Consider the following 17,398-nt stretch of genomic DNA (forward strand, 5'->3'; position numbering starts at 1 on the left):
ATAGAACGCATTTCCACTGCTCCAGAGTCCAATGGCGGCAAGCTTTACTCCACTCCAGCCGACACTTGGTATTGCTCATGGGGATTAGGCTGCTCGGCCACAGGAACCCATTTCATGAAGCTCCCGACGAACAGTTCTTACGCGGACATTGCCTCCAGAGACAGTTTGAATCTCGGTAGGGAGTATCGCAACCGAGGACAGCACTCGGCGGTCCCGTTCTGTGAGCTTGTGTGGCTTACCACTTCACGGCGGAGCCATTGTTACCACTAGGCGTTTCCACTTCACAATTACAGCACATAGTTGACCGGGGCATCTCTAGCAGGGCAAAAAAATTGACTAGTTGGAAAGGTGGAATTCTATGGTGCCACATTGAAAGTCATTGAGCGCTTCAGTACAGGCCATTCTCCCAATGTTTGTCTATGGAGATTACATGGCTATGTGCTCAATTTTATACACCTTTCAGCAACGTGATGATTCAAGACAATTACACTAAAGTATGTGGACACCCCTAAAAATGAGTTGCTAAATTTGAAGGGGTGTCCACATAATTACACTACATGGCATTACACTACAAAAGTGTCTTGAACCAGCTAGACGCATGTCAGTACCACTAAACAGTTGACAGGGCCTTAATTTGTTGGTTGGGGAAGAATAGCAATGTGAAAGGCATGCAGTAGTGTTGGCTATTTAACAGAATGTTTCTTTGCTGAAAATGTCAATAATTGTCCAAATTAATTTGATAGTTTATGTGAATAAAAGCATGGCTAGAGATCTGGATTTCCTTCTCCACTTAACTCATCTTGAAAAATGTCAGATTATGTAGTAGCAATATGTAACCACAGGGAGGCATTGTGTAGCCTAGTTTACAGAGAAACATTTACGTCATTGGACACAACAGGCTTCGTAAGGTTCAAATATTTATTAATTAGTTGTCGTTATTCATTACACAATCAACATGGGTGTTACAGTAAGTAAAAATAAAGTAGGTGGTTTCGATTGATTCCACCTCTGCCCTCTCTCCCTCTTTGACATTGAATGCCAGAAAGGACTGAATATCTCTCCTCGCACAATAACCAACACCACTGCTCCCCTCAGGAGGAGACTGAGTTATAGGGTCTGTGTTTCTGCGCTCACTACAGGAAGTGAACAGAACAGTGCTTCAAGACAGTGCAAACGGAGGATAAAGCCAACATTTTTTTTGATCGTAGAACAATAGCTTTAACACATGAATCGAATGAGGGTGCATACAGTCATACTGGTTCACACAGTACCTAGCATGGAAACACAGCAACCTAATCCTACAAAAGGAAAGGGTGGGTGAAAGGAAGAGTATACCAGTAGATTAAGATGAAAAGGAGATGGATACAGTAGATCGGAGGACGGTTGGAATTAGGTCTGGGTTTGACTGCATCGGGAACGGAAAAGGGAGGGCAGATGTGTGTCTAGATGTCCTTGAGGTCCTTCTGGATGCCCCAGAGTGTGTCTGCGCTTTTCTTCAGCTGTCCCACCTCAGCGTCGGTCAGGGTCATATTGATCACGCTGCCCACTCCGTTGCTGTTCAGCACGCATGGCAGGGACAGGAACACCTCCTCGCCAATACCATACATGTCCTGGAGAAACAAAACGCAGCCGTCAGTTATTATCACATAGAAATGGGTGTTCTATTCTCGTGTGCGTTTACATTTCCGCATGTGGATAATGTGCGACTGTGTTATCCCGTCACCTTGACCATGGTGGAGACAGGGTGGATCCTGCTCATGTTCTTGATGATGCTCTCAGTGAGATCAGCCACACTCAGGCCGATGGCCCAGTTAGTGTACCCCTTCAGCTTGATCACCTCGTAGGCACTGGAGGAGCACACAAAACAGTCACCGTCAGTCAACAGCCGACTCTTGCCATCTTGAACAGGTCTCTCTCGCAATGAGAGGAACCTGTATGAGGGGTAATGCGGCCTTTACTGGTTCTAACAGCAGACCTATCAGCTCTTCGCCAGCTCTTAGCAAACTGCTAGGGGGAAAAAGGGTGTTGACCAAATATAATGCTTTCTCTGTAAACAAGGTACCAGACTTTCAGCATGCTTATAGTGAAGGGCACTCAACATGTACTGCACTGACACAAATTACTGACATTTTCAGTGCAGCCTTTGATATTATTAACCATAACATGTTGTTAAAAAAACCCGTGTTTTATGGCTTTTTAACCTCTGCCATATTGTGGATTCTGAGCTTTCTTTAATGTAAGCTTCTAATGTCAAACATGTAAAGTGTGGTGTACCGCAGGGCAGCTCCCTAGGGCCTCTACTATTTTTTACCAGTGACCTGCCACTGGCATTAAACAAAGCACGTGTGTCCATGTATGCTGATGATTCAACCATATACGCATCAGCAACCACAGCTAATGAAGTCACTGAAACCCTTAACAAAGAGTTGCAGTCTGTTTTGGAATGGGTGGCCAGTAATAAATTGGTCCTGACCATCTCTAAAAGTAAGAGCATTGTATTTGGTAAAAATCATTCCCTAAGTTCTAGACCTCAGCTGAAACTGGTAATGAATGGTGTGGCTGTTGAACAAGTTGAGACCAAATTAATTGGCGTTACCTTCGATTGTAAACTGTCATGGTCAAAACATATAGATTCAATGGTTGTAAAGCTGTAATAAAGAGACGCTCTGATTTTTTGACACCACACTCCAAAAAGCAAGTCCTGCAGGATCTAGTTTAGTCTGATCTTGATTATTGTCCAGTAATGTGGTCGAGTGCTGCAAAGGACCTAGTTAAGCTGCAGCTGGCCAGAACAGAGAAGTACATCTTGCTCTTCACAGTAAATCAGAGGGCTGATATAAATACTATGCATTGAGGAGAGACTGACTGCATCACCTCTTAATAAGAAACGATGTTGAAAATTCCAAATTATTTGCATAGTCAACTTACACAGCTCTGACACACACACTTACCCCACCAGACATGCCACCAGGGGTCTTTTCACAGACCCCAAATCCAGAACAAATTCAAAAGTGTACAGTATTATATAGAGCCATTATTGCATGGAACTCCCTTCCATCTCATATTGCTCAAATGAACAGCAAACCTGGGTTCAAAAAACAGATACAGCAACACCTTACAACGGCTCTCCCAGATTTCACCTAGATAATTTGTGTATGTATTGATATGAAGGCTACGTGTGCTGTCCTTGAGCTGTTTTTGTATATTAAGTGTGTCATGTGGACCCCAGGAAGAATAACTGCTCCTTCTGCAACATCTAAGGGGGATCCTAATAAAACACAAAAAAAGAGAATTCAAAATAAAATGGGGAAGGGAGGGCCGGCTTTCACAGTAATTCTAGTATACAACGTCAGTAGAACTAATTATACAGAAAATTAGCCCAGCCTTATATCCTTATTTTAGGCCTTACACCTTGACAGCTCCAGTAGATATGAATGAATCAAAAGGTGGGGAGCAATATGGTGTAAACTCCAGCTGTACTACCAGGGCTAGGTGGAGTCAGAGGCACATATTTAGACTCTGGATGGAACTGGGGATAGGTTCAGGTAGTTACCTGTCGACCACTGCCTTGTGGGTGGCCTTCCAGTCCTCCTTGTCTCCGTCAAGGCCAAACTCTGGGTTCAGCTTCTGCAAGTTGACTCCAGCCACATTGACACCGCTCCACACAGGGACTAGCACACACAGGGAGAGAATCAGATATTTACTCATTCATTTAACCAGATAATAGAATTTCCTATTTAAAACAAGCAGACTCAACTCATTCTTTCTGACAGAGATAATTGGATGTCCAGAGTGATGTAAAAATCCATGCCAAAACAAGTACTTTCGTGGGATTCATTTAAAGCCTTTAAAATCTGCCAACAGCCTTGTGGCTTACTAGATGTGACAAGAAGTTCACACATGAGCTCAGATTCCCACTGAAGTACACACTCCACTGACGTCAACATTATCACCATCGTCCCCACCACCCACCACTGGTATCCCCGTGTTCTCCCAGCACCCAGCCGTTGAAACTGGAGGCATGGATGCCCAGGCGCTCAGCCATCAGGAAACGGAAGCGGGCGGAGTCCAGGTTGGTACCGCTGCCGATGACACGGTGTTTGGGCAAGCCGCTCAACTTCCACGTCACATAGGTCAGCACGTCCACTAGGGGGTAGGGAACGACGAGGATAGGGTCACACACTTATCCTTGACAATGTTAATGAATGACTGCCCATCCCTGTCACCTAATTTGTTGTCACAGTGACCGCCCTATCTTGTAATGTGTTGTGATACTGATAGTATTTGATAAGGGTGGAATGTTGGTACAACATAATCTAGGGCAGAATGAGCCAATTGTGTATTTTAAAATGTCAGTGTGTGTACCGGATTGTTTGTTTGTTTGTGTACCTGGGTTGGACACCACAATAAGGGTGCAGTTAGGGGAATGTTTGACAATCTCTGGGATGATGTGTTTAAAGATGTTGACGTTCCTCTGGACCAGGTTGAGCCTGCTCTCTCCCTCCTGCTGACGCACGCCAGCTGACACAACCACGATGCGGGAGTTCGCCGTTACGGCATAATCTGGACAGAGATCGGGAAAGAGCAATTGAATTACGTAGGATTTTTCCATTTCACATTTAGCAAGGGTAAAAATAAAAAAATAATCTAAAATGGTAATCAAAACCTTACCCTGGTAAGGCCACTTGTTTCAAAACAGGCTGCATTACATGTTCATTGCAAAATACATAAATATTCTGCCATTTTAGCTCTGAGCCACTCCAGTGGCATACACACAAGGGGATTCTCTTACCTTTGTCAGCGACTATCTTAGACGTCTTTAGGAAGAGGCTCCCGTGCTGCAGGTCCATCATCTCTCCCTTCAGCTTATCCTCCATCACATCAACCAGAGCCAGCTCATCAGCCAAGTCCTACAGGAAAGAGGGAGAAGTTAGGGTGGCGAGGAGGCGAAGGGCCAGAAGGAGAGGAAGGATATGAATACCTGGTATTTAGTTAAAAATGACATTTGTAATTGTGGTTTTTACACTAGCCTACATATTAACTGAGTAGTAACTATTTGTTGGTATCACAATGGAGGTAAACTAGTACTGATAACGCAATAGTAAGAGTAGTAAAGTAGCAGTAAGACAGTGATATAGTTAGACTTACCCTGAGGAGAACGCTGACGGCACAGGCCATACCCACCATGCCCACCCCCACCACGGTCACCTTGTTCCTGGGGGGCTCCGCGGGGCCGCTGGCCACGGGGGTGAGCAACTTCTGCATGACAGACGACATAATTCACAACGCTGGAGGGAGGGAGATAGAGGTTAACCTTCAGTCTAGTTATCAAGGTTCGTCTACTGAGAAAAAAATAAAATGGAAACCAAGATGAGTGTGAAATTTGGGTGAGAGGTCATCATGCCTTTGCTTTTGTGAAAAGCAATCAAATTGACATTCCCCATTGAGCACGCTCCTTTAGTCCAGGCATAGGCTTAATCTGTATCCAGCCCAGGGAATCTATTTCTTAAGCCAATCAACACTACGGCATCTAATTTATTTACTCCAGACGGAGTCAAAACCAATATCCTAGTAACTGTCTCAACCCCCCCCCCAAAAAAAGGGTCTGACAGTCACCCTAATCCTCCCTCCTAACCCATCTTTAGGGCCCCCAGAGCCTAAATTACAATCCACAAAACGCACTGCCCCCTCCATTTGCTGCTGCTGAAGCGCACACACACAAACTTGCACGATAAGTGATGTCAGTGGGAGAGTTGCTCTGTTCGCAAATATCTAGGCTAGTCCATGTGAGACGCAGTTACTATTGCTCGCAAACTCCTCAAACGTTATTTGTAACACTTCTTAAAAAACAGACGCAGACTACGTAAGCACTTCACTGTTATTGTACACCTGTCCTACACCGCTTGTTTACAAAGCACGTAACAAATAAAGATGTGGTGAGTTAGAATTGTTTGCCACCAGTAGACTGAATCCTCCATCAGCAGCTAAAAATTATACTGAAAGGTCAAGCAACGGCGTCATTACAATTTGACCTGAACAGAAGAGAAGTTCAGCTGACGACACCTGTTCTACATGACAATGTGACTCGTGGGCCTAACATAGCCCTATAAATGAGTAGCATGACCCAGGCGTGAGTGTATGTTACTGCATTTCTTACATATGAAAACAGTGCACCCTCTGACAAATGTCTTAATCTTTTGACAATGAAGGATACAGTGCCTTCGGAAAGTATTCAGACCCCTTGACTTTTTCCACATTATACTAAAAATGTATTAAATGTAAAAAATCCTCAGCAATCTACACACAATACCACATAATGACAAAGTTACCCACAGGTTTAGATTTTTTTGTGTCGAGGCAGATCTGGGGGAGGGTACCAAAACATTTCTGCAGCATTAAATGTCCCCAAGAACAGTGGCCTCAATCATTCTTAAATTGACAATGTTTGGAAGCACCAAGACTCTTCCTAGAGCTGACTGCCTGGCCAAACTGAGCAATCGAGAAGGGCCTTAGTCAGGGAGGTAACCAAAAACCTGATGGTCACTGACAGAGCTTGAGCGTTCTTCTGTGGCGTTGGAAGAAACTTCCAGAAGGACAACCATCTCTGCAGCACTCCACCAATCAGGCCTTTATGGTAGAGTGGCCAGACGGAAGTCCCTCAGTAAAAAGCCCATGAGAGCCCACTTGGAGTTTGCCAAAAGGCACCTAAAGACTCTGACCATGAGAAACAAGATTCTCTGGTCTGATGAAACCAAGATTTAATTATTTGGTCAGAATGCCAATTTTCACATCTGGAAGATATCTGGCACCATCCCTAGGGTGAAGCATGGTGGTGGCAGCACAGAGAGATCCTTCATGAAAAGCTGCTCAGGACCTCAGACTGGGGCGAATGTTCACCTTCCAACAACCCTAAACACACAGCCAAGACAACACAGGAGTGGCTTCGGGACAAGTCTCTGAATGTCCTTGATTGGCCCAGCCAGAGCACGGACTTGAACCCGATCGAACATCTCTGGAGAGACCTAAAAATAGCTGTCAGCAACGCTCCCCATCCAACCTGAGAGCTGGAGAGGACCTGCAGAGAAGGGAAACTCCCCAAATATAGGTGAGACAAGCTCGCAGCGTCATGCCCAAGAAAACTCAATGCTGTAAATTGCTGCCAAAAAGTGCTTCAACAAAATACTGAGTGAAGGGTCTAGATACTGATGTAGAATGTGAGGTTTATTTACTTTTATAAATTAGCAAAAAAAATTGAAATAGTCAAGAATCTAAAATATGTTTAACACTTTGTTACTACACGATTCCATAGGTGTTACTTCATAGTTGTGATGTCTTTACTATTAATTTACAATGTAGAAAATAGTCTAACAAAACCCTGGAATGAGTAGGTGTCCAAACCTTTGACTGGTACTGTATATGGGTGACTCCTCACAACAAAAAGAGAACACCATGACTTTCAATACATTTTATCTATAAAAGGGTCCTTTAGAGGAAAGCTTGTTCACATGACATTTGTATCTTAAAGCATAATTGAGAAATATTTAATTGTAGTCACAATGTGACATTGACCTTACCCAGGTCTCCTTTAAGACTCCATAATGTTTCATCTGTAGGTGCTACAAATTAAAAGTTGGTGTCATATGAACCTTTATTGCTTGCTCTAATGAGTAGTATTTTGATTTCAATAACATTTATGAATATAGAAAAATATATGTTGAATATACTCTACAGGCATATCAAAGTTCCAGAGTGGGATTTCTGCTAGTTTTAAAGTTATGACCCATTGTATACAGATACATTGGCATAGTAGGCAATGTAACCAATCAGACCTCCTTTTGCTTGTATCATTGCACATCCTGCAAATCACCAGCAGAGGGCAACCATTTTGAATCCATTTTCACATTCACCGTTGGTAATGCTTACCAATTGGCTCATAACTCTTAAAAGTAGCAGAGATCCCACTCCTGAACTTTATATAGCGTGGGAAAAGGGAATCCGGACACACTTACAACGTAGGTGTAGACGCATTCAGAATTCCATGATCAGAATACTAAAGCTGCATGAACTGTCAAGTCTAGACACGTCGAGAGTGGGGGAATTAAAGGCTTGCCTGGCACAATGTGTTCACCTTGTCAGTCAATCCTATAGAAATTGTCTAACAAAATACAAGACAAACGGGTGGATAAATGGCCCTATGGCTGGGGTCAAAGAGGCTGTCTATTCACAGTGGACTGAAGGGGCAATCTCAAGACCCATCGGTGTATACTAAACAAAAACAGCATGCAAACAATTTAAGATTTTACTGAGTTAAAGTTCATATAAGGAAATCAGTCAATTGAAATGAATTCATTAGGCTCTAATCTATAGATTTCACATGACATACAGCTATGCAACTGTTGGTCACAGATACCTTAAAATCCAGCAGTGTTTGGTTTTCGCAAGGCATAAATGGGGCCCATGTAGCCCAAAAAGTTAGACTTTTGACTCATCTGTTCATAAAACGTACTTCCAAAAGTCAATGATAATCCAGGTGCTTTTTAGCAAACTTGAGTCAACTTTTTGGACAAGATGGGTCCCATTACATCTGGCGAAAAACCAAACACTGCATTCCACAGTAACAACCTCATACCAATGAGTCAAGTGTGGTGGTAATGGTTTGGGGATGCTTTGCTGCCTCAGGACCTGGACAACTTGCCTTAGTAGAAGGAACCATTTACTCTGTATCAGAATTCTACAGGAGAATGTCAGGCCATCCGTCTGTAAGCAGAAGCTAAAGCGCAGCTGTGTCATGCAGCAAGACAATGATCCAAAACACACATCTACATGAAAATTGCTAAAAAGCAACAAATTTGAAGTTTTGGAATGTCTTAGTCAAAAAGTCCAGACCTAATCCCAATTGAGATGTGGCAGGACTTTAAACGAGCAGTTCATGCTTGAAAACCCACAAATGTCGCTGAGTTAAAGCAGTTATGCATGGAAGAGTGGGGGCAAAACTTGGCCAGTGACTAAAGACACTGAACAACACCTACAGGAAGAATTTGGTTGAACTCATTACAGCCAAATGTGGCACAACCAGTTATTGAGTGTAAGGGGGCAATTACTTTCACAGGCAAATTGGGTGTCGCATAACTTTAAAAAACTTGTTTCCTTTATCTAATATCAGGTTAGAAGATCTGACATTTAAAAAAAATACACTTTCACAGCACTCTTTAGTTGGAGAAATTGTTTACCTTTAAAAATAAGAAATATTGCCTTGTAATTCTGTTTCAAAAACCCACATATCTTTAAGTTAGTTTACTGATATCAATTGTATTTGTGATTTAAAAATCTAATGGAATTACAGCAACTGAATTGGCTACAATGGGAAATCATAAGTCAAACCACAGTTGGGTCACCTGCTACTGTCCTCCCTTCCACTGGCATACGGTCTTATTTACAATGACGGCCTATCCCGCCAAACCCTGATGACGCTGGGACAATTGTGCGCCGCCCTATGGGACTCCCAATCACGGCCAGTTGTGATACAGCCTGGATTCGAACCAGGTTGTCTGATTCTCTTTCTACAAGGCCTAGTCTATCAAGTTAGGTCTGCCAAATTAAATGTAGCATGGGGGGGGGGGATAAAAATACATAAATCCAGCCATAGAGTATAGCCCATCATCAAAATAAAAGTAGTTTATAACATGCACAATTAGAAGCCTCAATCTATATAGAGCAAGCTTGACTAAATTCGAGCCCAGTAACTTTGCTCACCGCATCCTCCTTCGATTGCCTCGTCTGGCTGCCACAAAGCCCCCCCCCCCCACCTTGGAGACAGTCAATCACATCATTGTGGAGCTGCTGATCTGCTTGAAGTGTGTGCGTGCCACTGGCCATGTACTTTGCTGGACATGCTGGCTGTTCTCGGCGACGCATCACTTCAAAACGCATTCCGTCTTGGTGTTATCGATTGGCCTATACCTTTTTAAAATGTAAGTTGTACAGCTGACACTTCGATTTCAATCAATAATTTTGGTTGCCCAAAATACTGTCAGCTTGGACTGCGTCTTCGCTGATGAATGCCCTGATCTTTGGTCAGTCAATTGGTTCAATTACATTGTTGTCTATTCAAATTGCTTCTAATAGATCTGAACATGCATTAACCATGACCTTAACCGACTGTTTATAATGAGGGCCGTACCACGTTTAACCTGGACACATAGTATGGCTTCAGCCATGAGAGAAACTAAACGTCTGCACACCGCCTGCAGGTGCGAACGTGTGTTTCACTGTCCAAGCAGAGGCTCGAACATGATCTGAACGCGTGATCTGAGGCTGTTTGGTCTCTTGCGCATCAACTAGTTAGCGGTGGTGCGCGCTAATAGCCTTTCAAACGGTGACGTCACTCGCTTTGAGACCTTGAAGTAGTGGTCCCCCTTGCTCTGCAAGGGCCGCGGCTTTTGTGGAGCGATGGGTAACGATGCTTCGTGTGTGTGACTGTTGTTGATGTGTGCAGAGGATCCCTGGTTCGCGCCCGGGTCGAGGGGACGGACTAAAGTAAAACTTTTACAAGAGCATGGTACGCACTTGCAACAGCAGCATACCACCCTGCATACCACTGCTGGCTTGCTTCTGAAGCTAAGCAGGGTTGGTCCTGGTCAGTCCCTGGATGGGAGACCAGATGCTGCTGGAAGTGGTGTTGGAGGGCCAGTAGGAGGCACTCCTTCCTCAGGTCTAAACAAAGATCCCAATGCCCCACGGCAGTGATTGGGGACACTGCTCTGTGTAGGGTGCCGTCTTTCGGATGGGACGTTAAACGGGTGTCCGGACTCTCTGAGGTCATTAAAGATCCCATGGCACTTATCGTAAGAGTAGGGGTGTTAACCCCGGTGTCCTGGCTAAATTCCCAATCTGGCCCTCAACCATCACGGTCACCTAATAATCCCCAGTTTACAATTGGCTCATTCATCCCCCTCCTCTCCCCTGTAACTATTCCCCAGGTCGTTGCTGCAAATGAGAACGTGTTCTCAGTCAACTTACCTGGTAAAATAACGGATAAATAAAAAATAAAATAAACACCAGGGTTGTGAGTTTGAATCCCACAGGGGACATGTAGCCACGGAAAGTATCCAATCACACTTATCCAGAGCATCTGCTAAAATGTAAATGCTACCAAGATGTCTGTATCATGCAGGGGTTCAACTCTCACAGGGGACATGTCCCCCCCACATTCTGAAAGTGCATTTTTCCCCCCCCCCAGTTATAATTGGAATGTGATACAAAACAGGGCCACGGTCTGCTTTAGGACCATGCGGACCCCTCCGAGCCATCAGATAGGATTTTTGGAGTGTTCTGTTTGGAGTGTTCATCTGACTGGATAGATATTTTATATATAATAATTCCCCCCACTTCTAAAACCAAAGTTGCGCCCCTGGTATCATGTACTGTTCACGGATCATACGAGGCGTCTAAGGGCTTAAAATTCCCACTTTCATCATGATCTTTGCAAAAATGGTTTAGGATACAAATGTAAAAGGTGTATCAAACATTCTTCCTCCCAATGTGAGTATTACCATAACAATCTGACATATAAAAATATATTCGGGCCTTGCTGGCGTGGACTCGCCAAATTGAGGCCTATTAATAATACCAATCATATTAAAAATATTGAAGCCTCAAGATGTCGAGCATGAGATAACTGATATCCCAATAGGTACATTATTATTTTCCTATAAAAAACGAAGCCATGTCCTTGTAGGCCAATGTTTAATACAATAGTCCTTCCATCGTCCTTGATGGTGGGATACTTTTTTGCACTGCAAGATGGCAGAACATCTATAACCTCCACCTCGTTTGTCACATTCCATTAATACTCTGCACCGTTCAAGATAATATTCAAGTCGTCAGTAAAATCATTTGCCATATCTTCAAATGACACATTCCGTAATACGAGAACTTTGTCATGTTCAAAACGGAGTCGCCCACGAAGCTCAACGAGGGAAACGTAATTCCTGTAAAGTGAGCGACAGCCACCTTTTATAAGAATCCATCGACTGTTGTCGTCCTAAGGAGCTAGCCTACTACCTAGCAAAAACACAGCATGCCATTAGGCTGTGTAGCCTAGGACTAGACAGCCTACAAACGCAGAAATGTACATTTCTATTCAGCAGTAAAGTCAATCTAAAAGGACTTGCAATAGCCCACATCGATTATTCCAAAATGTCAATAAAACCCTAACCATGTATGCAAATCAATAACATTTAGGCTGTTGCAAGCTATAGAATGTATCCCCAAAAAATGTGTTTCGGCCTACGTGCATTTGAGCATACAGCGTACATGAGAAAAGAGAACCTATGAGAATTCACTTAAAGCCAAAGCAAAACACCGGCAGTAGCTAGATACATACATTTTCCAGCGATTTAAAGAGTAGTAATATCCCTTTTTGGTCCAAAGAGGCAGGCGACTGAAGAAGGTCGTGAGAGGGCGTGACGATTTCACTTGTGGAGTGCGGGGTTTAAATGTGTTTTGGAGAAAGAGGAGGATGCAACATAGGGCTTTACCACTGGCTGAGTTTGACACGGGGAGAATCTCAATAGTAAATCCTCGCGTCCGCTCTCCTCGCCTCCTTCTCAAAACCCATTGGAGGAGAAAGTCAGATGGGCGGAATCTCTGGCTTTGTCATCCAATGGGTTTTGAGGAAGCGAGGACGAGGAGAGAGGACGCCAGTAGGATGCAATTGAGATTGTGAAATATGTTGTCAGACGGCTGGACCATTTTCGCTAGATGGGTTACAGCTATTGTCATATTTCATTTTTCATAGCAGGTAGAGAATTTACACAGCAGATTATGAGAATTAATGTAGCAGGTTAGGATAATTGTTTAAGGCTAGGAAAGGGTAAGCTAAAATGCAAAAAAATGATATACTTGACGTTCATTTGACTAAAACGGTACCCCTTCTAGCCATGACCCTTGGACCAAATTCACATGGGGATACATTTGCGCACACACAGAAGACGACATTTTTAGAGCTGCTCTGCTGTGATAGCAACGGCTACCTATAAATACATTAATTCAAGTTGTCTCCCCAGGACTCAATCTCTGGTTGTTACAAAACGTTATGTGCATGTACTGTATCATCTAGTCTATGCTTTATTGTTGTACTGTGTAGGTATATGTTAGGCCTATTACACAGACTAGGTGTATTCAATGGACTTTAATAGGAAAATGAAAACTGTAGGCATAGCCTACTCTACCATATTCCCAAAAGGTGTTCAGCACCTACGGAGGGAGAGAGAGAGAGATACCATGTTCAAGTTTGGAGTTTAAAAGCCTATGGTGATTGACAACAGGTGATTCTAATTTAGGTAGGCCTAACTTATAGTAAGCTCACAAGCTGCAATGGTCTTAGCTACAGATTGTAACACCAGATGATATGATTAAACCCCAAGAAATGTGGCATCCTTGCTTGGAGTTACAGGTTAGACTGTTCCGTGTAGGGCAGATCATTTTTGGCCAAACATAGTCTTCGTCCTCGATTAGTGGAAACAGGAGTCTCATAAATGTTTGTTTCTAGTTGCATTGGGTCCGTTTGATTTTAGAAAATGCTCCATTAAAATAAATATGTTTTTTTGCTCCATTATATAATTCAACAATGTGTACGCCGCAATCTGGTCTATTTCAAGTCTTCTCTCATCGATTGAGAGGTGGGTCCGTCCCAAAGTGCCACATGTCATTTTGACGGACACCTGTCTCAAACAATGAGAGAAGGCTTGAATTAGACAAGATGGTGGCGTACAAATTGTCTAAACTTTGATACTCATAGCTTTTTTTTGTGATCAACACTGTTTATTGATTTGTTACACAAACATAACCAGATCAAATAACAAACATCACCCAATAAATTATTTCCTTGTTGAGCCCATTTTCTTGAAATTCTCTCTTGACATCATTAGTAGACTACACATAATTCCATGAAGAAGACTGTGGTAACCCCTGGACCTCTCCATGATGATACCAGGGACGTTCCACCAATTTGGTGCCCTTTGAGAAGTGTAACCTGGTCAATAAAAACATTTGATTTCACCTCATTTTCATAAATAGCACATGCTCAACTTTATAAAAAACACATTTTCCCATCTCATAAGGACTGACACACAAAAAAAGACTAAGCGCCAAATAGAGTAACATGGTTGACCGTAACAGGGTTGACGATTTCATCTTAAATCAGCCATTCATCTCCTTGTGACAGGGTGAATGGAAGCTCGTTGTGTGCAATAGGGAGTGGCAATTGAATGCAAGCTTCACCAAAAAAATGAATACATGTTAAAACATTTCTAGCCTGTCTATCTGTTGGCAACGGGGTTGACGTGTTATGCTCAACCCAGTCAGTTTTCTGCCAAAAAGAGTAGAACCAGCTCACCTGCTTTTACATTATGATTTGACTATTAGATGTTCAATGTTTCTTTTGAAAGGAATCGTTTCACCATATTAAAACAAGAGTTCAGGTCGCATAACAGGGTTGACCTTAAAATTAGGGACAGAGGTAAATGAATCACTAATCACAGTAAATAAATAATCATCTTCGCAAATAACTTTGTCAAAGCAACAAAATAACTACGGCTTCAAAATGATGGTGAAAACCTGGAGAAATGTTGGGGTTAAAAGGGTTCAAATCTTCCTAGAACAGAAGGTACACGGAGAACAATGTCAAAATGCTGAATTTCGGCACTATAGCAAGTCTTTATTCATATAAAAAATCTGATCTGTTGAATTGTCCATGTGATCTATATTAAAGGGCACTTCAGTTGAAATTCAATATTGATGCACGTTTCTTGGAACGACCCACCACAATATTCTCCTCCCCGTATGATCCACTTTCCTTCGCACCGAAATCAAAAAGTCCTGACACTTGTTCTAAATGAATGCGTCTAATACGATGTGCAAGTGAAGTCATCCTCTGTCATACTTCTGGGTCCTGTCCCCTAATCTTCTGGGTCCTGTCCCCTAGTCCTGTCCCCTAAACTATGTATATAGTGCATTCGGAAAGTATTCAGACTCCTTCCCCTTTTCCACATTTTGTTATGTTACAGCCTTATTCTAAAATTGATTAAATAATTTCCCCCTCATCAATCTACACACAATACCCCATAATGACTAATAAAAAAAAAAGGTTTTTAGAAATTGTTGCTTTTTAAAAAAATTATAAAAAAATGAAATGTCACATTTACATAACTATCAAACCCTTTACTCAGTACTTCTCTGCAGATCCTCTCAAGCTCTGTCAGGTTGGATGGGGAGTGTTGCTGCATAGCTATTTTCAGGTCTCTCCACAGATGTTCGATCAGGTTCAAGTCCGGGCTCTGGCTGGGCCACTCAAGGACATTCAAAGACTTCTCCCGAAGCCACTTCTGCGTTGTCTTGGCTGTGTGCTTAGGGTCGTTGTCCTGTTGGAAGGTGAACGCCCCAGTCTGAGGTCCTGAGCATTCTGGAGACGGTTTTCATCAAGGATCTCTCTGTACGGAGTCCCGGTTTAGCACGTGAATGGAGAAGAAGCTCGTGGACGAGGCTCCTACGCATTAGATAATTTTGCCAAATTTGTACTTTGCATTCCACTTTCTTACATATCATATTTGATTGGTGAGTTTGTAAGTTACCTTTTTGATTCAAATGTCACACGACCTGAGGATCAGAAGACTTGTAACTAACGTTTCAACCGCGATGGCAAAAGTGCATGGTAATGGTGCCGACTCCAGTCCAACTGTTACAGAGCCTCATGCGGTCACGCTCCCCACAGATCTTCAGAACCTCCGTACGGTTCTGGTCTCAGAAATTACAGCTACCATTGCCACTCAGCTCAAAACTGCCATCGATGCTGCTTTGGCCCCCTTCTCGGCCGTCCTGGATGGTGTCCGAGCCGCTGCAGATGAACAAGGCCGCCGAATTGATGGCTTTGAACATGACCTGTGACTACAGTGACCGCAAGGTAGCACTTGAGAAAATGGTCGCCGTCTGAGCTCTGAAAACCAAAAGCTGATTGACAAGACCGATGACCTGGAATGCAGTTCATGCCGTTGCAATCTTCGTGTTGTTGGTATACCAGAGAAACGTGAAGGAGGGGACTCAGTTAATTTTGTGTCAGAATTCTTCACGGATGTGCTGGGTCCGGCCATCGTTTCATCACCCCCGAAGATGGCTAGAGCCCACCACATTGGCCCCTCCCCAGCGGGCAGAGACGACAACTCCAAGCCTAGAGTGTTTATAGTCCGTTTTCACTATTACCATGACAAGGAGCGCATCCTCCAGAGGCAGGGCAGAGACCAGCTACACTTCTGCGGATGCAAGAGCTAAATTCCTCGATGTGAAATGCAAACTGCATGAGAAGAAAGTGAAATTCTCACTCCGCTTCCCTGCTCGTCTGCACATTGAACATGCAGGGGGGGAAGCTACAGTTCGACTCCCACGAGGACACCCAGCGTTGGTTCGACAGTCACTTCTGAGCCGTATCTTGGATCTATGACCTACTCTTTTGCCAGGTAGCATGCACCCTCTAAGTCGAAGGTATGTTTGACTTTTACGGCAGAGTATTTTTTTCCCTGTTGCCATTCCTTTTCTACTCTGCAGAAACACTAACGTTATTGAACTCTGATAAAAATGACTAGTACTGTCTTGTGTGGTTGTCATTTAAGCTACACATTTGGGAGGTCCTTTTTATTTGGCTAGATGGCCAGCGTAGTAATGCATGGCTACAATTCCAGGCTTTTGCAGAGCTTTCCTTTGTTGTTTTTTTCATCTAGATACTTACTGAAGGACTTTTCACCACTTTATTAATCCCTATTGAATATTCGTACATGTTTTCTTTTTTGTAACAGGGTAACATACTGTGGGACACTTATTTGGCCATCCTTAAGACACATTGTACGTGTTGCACTGATTGAAGACTCCCTGAGTCAGGACAGTTCCGTTTCACTATTATGTCAGTTTTGGTTATCTGTTGACCTACTTTACCGTTTTGTGAATGCCTTTTCAAATAAAGTTTTTATCTTGGAATACTAAGGCAATGAACAATCCTGTCAAGAGGTCTAGGGTCTTCTCTCATTTGAAAAAGCTAAAAGCAGATGTGGTATTTTTACAAGAGACGCCAGGTTTAGTCAGGTTTTCCGTTCAGACTTTAACTCCAAAGCCAGAGTGGTTGCAATTTTGGTAAGTAAAATAATACATTTCTCTACTACTAAAATGTTATTTCAGACAGTAATGGGAGATATCTAATCATAACGGGCACCATTTGGAAAACACCTGTAGTATCGGTCAATGATATGCTCCCAATTTTGATGATGATGAATTTGCCAATGGGTGGCTGGGGAAAATCCCTTCACTGAACACCCATCTTTTGATATTTGGCGGGGATCTGAATTGTGTTATT

General features: G+C 43.1%; 1 protein-coding gene across 1 annotated transcript; it reads right to left on the reverse strand.

The window, feature by feature from the left end:
• Positions 1-904: 904 nt before the first annotated feature.
• Positions 905-12,610, reverse strand: LOC139565987 (L-lactate dehydrogenase B chain). Its single transcript, XM_071386764.1, has 8 exons — positions 12,386-12,610; positions 5,149-5,288; positions 4,793-4,910; positions 4,390-4,563; positions 3,973-4,146; positions 3,554-3,671; positions 1,724-1,847; positions 905-1,610 (listed from the first exon to the last, which is right to left on the reverse strand). Exons 2-8 carry the CDS (start codon positions 5,275-5,277, stop codon positions 1,443-1,445), a joined length of 1,005 nt encoding a protein of 334 aa, XP_071242865.1. The 5' UTR covers positions 5,278-5,288; positions 12,386-12,610; the 3' UTR covers positions 905-1,442.
• Positions 12,611-17,398: the final 4,788 nt, after the last annotated feature.

Source organism: Salvelinus alpinus, chromosome 37 (assembly GCF_045679555.1).
Source record: "Salvelinus alpinus chromosome 37, SLU_Salpinus.1, whole genome shotgun sequence".
Taxonomy (NCBI): domain Eukaryota; kingdom Metazoa; phylum Chordata; class Actinopteri; order Salmoniformes; family Salmonidae; genus Salvelinus; species Salvelinus alpinus.